This window comes from Talpa europaea, assembly GCF_964194135.1.
Source record: "Talpa europaea genome assembly, chromosome: 15".
Lineage (NCBI taxonomy): Eukaryota > Metazoa > Chordata > Mammalia > Eulipotyphla > Talpidae > Talpa > Talpa europaea.
In genome coordinates this window covers 68,724,491-68,730,704 of record NC_140083.1, presented here as the reverse complement: position 1 = coordinate 68,730,704, position 6,214 = coordinate 68,724,491, and the positions used below count along the sequence as shown (strand labels likewise).

Genomic DNA, 6,214 nt, shown 5'->3' with positions numbered 1-6,214 from the left:
TTCAATCTATTTTATCATTCCTCTTTTCCCCTTTTTTCTTTTATTCGTTTGCTCATTTCTTCTTATACTCATTCTGTCATGCTATCATTCATTTTTGATCCTATCCCTAATATGGTTGAACTTTTCCTTCCCTATCATAGTTGAAGGAAAGAAAAAAATAACTCTCAAAATGAGCATTTATTCAAGTAGTTCAAGTAATCTGTGACCTTTAGTTTCTATAAGACACTGTGCTAACTTCTGTGGAATAAACATTTAGTAGGAGCAAGATTCTGTTTTCTATCATGAAATTTAAGGCCAGAATGATAGATAAGATGGCCGTGATTATAATGAATTTGAGATTTTGTTTCTTTTTAAACTATTGATAGTCTGTAAACAACAAAAACTAATCCTCTACTAATCTTAAATGTAAAGATATTTTTCAGTCAAGCTACTTGGAGAAATGTAAAAAGTGATCTTGCTTGGAAAGACTTTTATGACTCTGGTTCATATATATTTCCAATTTCAAGAGAGATAATATGCACTATTTAAAATATAGCTCAAGCGAGATGATTCAGTTTCTTTATGTTGCGACAGTGTAACTTAGATATTTGAGTAAATGAAGCTAAAGAAAGAGGAATGAGAATCGCTTCTTCCTTATTATTTTGTTGACTCCGTTGGTTTAACTTCTGCTAATATAGAAGACCCTGTGACAACATTTGGTTCACTCAGCAGATGTCTTCCAAGTCAAAATATATTTTGGGGGCCTCTATAAGAGGAAACGTAAAATGCTACTAAAGCCAGTAAGAATTGGGAAGTGGAAACAGAAAGGAAGTTAGAAGAGACTATAGCCTTAGTAGATTAAAAGGATAAGGATAAGGACTTTAAATTTAGTTGAAAAAGAAAAAACAAGTAAACCCTCAACAATGCCCATCCATCCATTCAGGTCATCTTTGATCTTTGTCATATAAGGCATTGTGCTAACTTCTATGAAACAAGTATTTAGGTACAAGACTCATTTTTAACCATCATAAAATGTTAGGCCAGAATGATAGATAAGGCAGCTAACAATGATAATTATAATATAAGACAAATGTGTCATTGTGGAGACGATATGAAAAGAGGTTCAACCAAAACCACACGCACGTAAATTTAAGACATTAAAGAACTCATTTCTGATTGGGACTATAAGAGACAGTTTCGAGAAGACATAATATTTGATCTTGATCTTGCAGAAGGGTTAGGATTACAACAGGTAGAGATTAAGGGTGAAAGAAAGAAGAGGGTAAGGAGAAAGACATATATATCCCAAGTAGAAGTAAACAGCATTAACCAAGGACTAGAAAATGGCAATTAACTTGGAATAGTGACTTACTTGGAAAGTTGGAAAGGAGGCCATGGGAGTACTCATGACTGGTGAAAAGTAATGTCACAAAAACCAAGACAAGACAGTGTTAGGAAGTCAGTGTATCAAGTGATATAATGTGAAGGAAGAAGACAGAGATAAATATGCCTGGGTTTGCTATTTAGAGGCAAGTTTAGTGGAGGGGTCAGGGCAGAGGAAAAAATCAAAGGGTTAAGAAGTGAAGGGTGAGAAAACCAGACCCTAATGGAGCCAGTATCCTTGAAAGAAAAACTATACAAAATTAGTAGACTTAAACATAAAATCTTGATGTAAAGTATGATTCTAGGTGGGAAAGACTTGTGGACAAATCAGCTATAAAAATATTTTACAACAATTGGGAAAAAATAGAGAAAGATTGGGTATTCCTAACAGTACAATCTTACTGTGTAAGGTGAAAAAAAGAAAAGTAGTTTATAAAACAGTACAATCTTACTGTGTAAGGTGAAAAAAAGAAAGCAGTTTATAAAACAATGTGACAGCATCTATACCTGTGTTATAGTAACATTCTTCACAACAGCTGAAAGGTGGAAGCAACTCAATCATCCATTAGCAGATGAATGGTTAAAAAAATGTTCCAGATAAATGCCACGGAATACTATTCAGCCTTGAAAAGGAAGAGAATTCTGACATGTTACAACATGAATGAACCTTGAAGACATGCTAATTGATACAAACCAGACACAAATAGACAAATGCTGTATGATTGTGCTAACAGGAGAAATGGAGTGTAGTCAGATTAATAGAAAAGGTAGTCAGCAGACGAGTGGTTGGCAAGAACTGCAGTGAGAGGAAGTGGGCAGTTGTATGATTAATGAAGAGTTTTAGTTTTACAAGATGAAAATGGTTAAGGTGTTAAATTTCATGTTATATGTATTTTACCACAATTTTTAAAATTTAAAACATTATATATAGTATGATACAGTAGATTTTAAATCATCTATCAGACAATACCTTTGTGTGATCCAAAGTGAAGTCAAGAAATACAGACAAAAACAGAGTGAGGGTTGTTGCGTCAGCAACACCGCACTGATAAATAAAAGAAACAGGAGTTGTAGAGCAGGCTGTGGGATGCAGGATACTGCTCAAAAGCAAGAGCCTGGCCTTTTTTTTTTTTTTTTTTTTTTTTTTTTGACAGAGAAAAGGATGGGTCAAATTGAATACTGGCTTTAGGGCTTTAGGGAGGGTGAGTCTGCTGATATACTCCTGAACCCCAGCCACAGCTCCAAAGATATTAACAAGGCACCCCACTGATCAATCCCTGGGACACAAAGTACGTCTATCAACCAGGCCCCTGGGCTTTCCCTGTCATACTTTGTGATGTATATCTTTTGCCCCAGGGCGATCAAGTGTCCTGCTCTTGTCTAACTTGAAAGGAGCCTTGTATGCCCACAGAGGCCCTTGGTGATTCTACCTCATTATGTGGGAAGGTGCAATTTTAAAAACAAATGTTATTTTTAACATTTCTGTTTGGATTTTTATAGAAGTTTAGCAATGGAGTCTTTCTCTGCTGAGACCAATTCAATGGACCTACTCCAACAGTACTGGGATCAACCCCAAGTAATTCTCTCCATGGTCCTTTACAGCCTCACTTTCTTACTGGGCCTGCCTGGCAACGGGCTGGTGCTCTGGATCACTGGCCTAAAGATGCGCCGGACAGTGAACACAGTTTGGTTTATGCATCTCACACTGGCGGACTTTATCTGCTGCCTCTCCTTGCCCTTCTCCCTGGCTCACTTGGCTCTCCAAGGACACTGGCCCTATGGCCGTTTTCTGTGCAAACTCCTCCCCTCAGTCATCATCCTCAATATGTTTGCCAGCGTCTTCCTGCTCACGGCCATTAGCCTGGACCGCTGTCTGTTGGTGCTCCAGCCAGTCTGGTGCCAGAACCATCGCAGTGTGAGGACAGCGCATGCTGTGTGTGGATGCATCTGGACGGTGGCTCTTGTAATGTGTATACCTGTGTTCATATACCGGGACGTGGCTACGATAGGCCACCATACTATCTGTTACTACCCTTTTGACTTTGCAGACTACCACTTTGACCTACTGGAAAATGAAACTCAGAACGATGCCATTGACCAGCTGCCTGATCACCCATCTCAAACATTACAAACACCTTCTGGAAATTCTCTCCCTATGAATTCAACTGAACTACCTAGTCCAAGGCCAAATTATAATTTATTTAACCATGCTGATGTGGTCTCATCTACAATCCCCAGTGGGTTTCCCATTGAAGATCACAGAAGGAACCCACCGGATGACTCTGATGCTTTTCTCTATAGTGATTCTAACAACTCTTTTTATGGGTCTGGGCTATGGATGGATTATAATGAAAGCCAGTATGCATATGACAATCAAGTGGCAACACCCCAGGGAGCAATAACCTTCACCAGGCTGGTTATGGGTTTCCTGCTACCCTGTCTCCTCATGATCGTGTGTTACAGCCTCATTATCTTCCGAATGCGACAGGGCCGCTTTGCCAAGTCTCGGAGCAAAACTTTTCGAGTGGCCATGGTGGTGGTTGTGGTCTTCCTTGTCTGCTGGGCTCCCTACCACATCATTGGAGTGCTGCTGTTGTTTGTTGACTCAGAAACTCCCTTTGAGAGAGCTCTGCATTCCTGGGATTCTGTGTGCCTTGCTCTAGCATCTGCCAACAGTTGCTTCAATCCCTTCCTCTACGCTTTCCTGGGGAAAGATTTTAGGAAGCAAGCCAAGCAGTCCATGCAGGGTATTCTGGAAGCAGCCTTCAGTGAGGAGGCCACACGCTCTATCAGTTTTCCCCCAAGCAAAGTCTCTTTGGACAAAACCAGTATCAGTACAGCTGTGTGAGTTTAGGGGCAGTTGACATAGTTTTGGAGTGTTGGCTCAGTGCAATGTATTTCTAAAAGGACAAGGGAGGGATGTGGTGAGAAACCATCGAAGTCTGAACTTAGAGCTTCTCAGTGTGGTCCCAGGCGATTGGTATCTCTTGGTATTTGTTAGAAATACAAATTGCCCAACCCCACCACAGACTGACTGAGTCAGAATCTGTGAGGATGGGGCCCAGCATATAAGCTCTTGTGTTTCTCATAAAAAATGCCAAATTGGGGGAATCATTGTAAAAATTAGTCTGTTTCTATCCCACAGTAAGATAAAAGAGAGTGAGATAAAGGAGACTCTAGTCTGTTTCTAGTCTGGTGATATTTCCATCATGACATTCTTTTTATGTCATTTTTCAGGGTTAGTGTTTAGTATTATCTAAATCCTCTTCCAGATGCCATTTAAATCCATATTTTCTAGTCCTATCTGAGTGAAAGATGATCATGTATTCAATGGCTTTATTTTTGTGGCAGTGATTCTGGTGTTTTTAAATGAAAACAAGATGTTTAAAAAAAAAGTCCATAGAAACAAGGAGTTAGGAGACTGAGTTTGAAGCAGAGCACAGTGCCACATCCTGCTAGGAACGCAGCCCTGTCTACAGGACAGAGAAGCCCAGTTTCCAGAGGAAGCCCGGTTTTCAGTAGTACAATTAAATAAGCATCTACTGCATAGACAGACCACCAAGGCATCTAAAATCTTCTGAAATGGTACAGAAGCTGCCGTTTGAGATCTCTGAGTGGTTACTCTTTCTGCCTATTGAACATCTTTCTACCATTCCTTTCCTTAAGCTCCTTAATTCCCTCAACCCTCCCTTGCCTCTAAATCTTCTTCCACATCGCCTCAAATCATCTTTAATTTCGTAAGTTCAAATCACTCACCTCCTCTTCTGCCAAATTAAGAAACCCATTTCAAATGCAAGGAGAAAGAGGGTAAAGGGGGGGTACAGCAAGTTTTCAATTCACTGCAAAATGACTGAGGACCCTCTAGGATACTGTCAAACTTTTAAAAACATGACCATAGGTGTGACTCTTTCATGCCAAAATGACCAACTGTATCTTTCAGTTTTCCAAAGTAATACACACTTATAAAGAGAAGTCAAGCCTCAAAAGGAAATGTAAGTTTCCTGCCTAGTGTCCCCTCCACCCTCTTTACATCCAGATAACCCTTGCAACATTTTAGATGTTCCTTCTGATACTTACCATATTTCTAACTCATGTGCCTATGCTGCTAGTTTTTGCTGACATAAAACTTGTTTTGAAAAATGAAGAATTTTATCCACATTCATATTTTTGGATCTACCATCCCAATATTCATTAACCATATTTTAATTTGCTTCATTATCTTCTACTTTATCCATTCCAATCCCATAATCAGTTTTCCTTCTCTCCTTCATTTTTAAAAATGTTATTCCAGGGCCTCCCCAGTAGCGCAGCGAGTTGAGCGCCACACTGTGAAGCTCTCTGCAGCCTTTGCAGTGCGAGTTCAATCCCCGCAGGCTGGCGAGAATCCCACATGGTGTGGCAGACCTCTCCTGTTGCGCCCGCTGCTTCCCTCAGCAGTGTATTTCTGTCATCTGCCTGTTCTGCTCTCTGCTCTGTCTCTGGTGAATCCTCTAACCCTCCTGCACCTCTGGCTTGTATAAAAATAAAAAAATAAATCTTTAGAATAAATATGTTATTCCACCCCCTGACACCTTCTAATTTTCCTCTGTATAGTTTTGTGTTATGCCTCTAAGATTTCAGGGTTTGGGGGCTTCAACACGGTCTCATGATGTCTTAGGCTTGCAAGGTACTATAATTTGTTCAATGATTGAGGTGAGCATCTGGATTACAAATTTTTCCTAAAGTACCATGGAGCAGAATTTCAAAGTACAAGAAGTTCTTTCAGTTGTGAAATAATAATGTCTGATAATATGTAAAATTTGCAATGCTACCTTTAATTTTGTTTATCTACTGGATATAAATAAAAGCTTTC

The 6,214-nt window shown here is 39.6% G+C and overlaps 1 protein-coding gene across 1 annotated transcript; it reads left to right on the top strand.

Moving 5' to 3' along the window:
• Positions 1-2,872: 2,872 nt before the first annotated feature.
• On the top strand, positions 2,873-4,210 carry C3AR1 (complement C3a receptor 1; the record flags this gene model as incomplete). The annotated part of the gene is made up of 1 exon (XM_084256082.1): positions 2,873-4,210. One exon carries the CDS (start codon positions 2,873-2,875, stop codon positions 4,208-4,210), a length of 1,338 nt encoding a protein of 445 aa, XP_084112208.1.
• Positions 4,211-6,214: the final 2,004 nt, after the last annotated feature.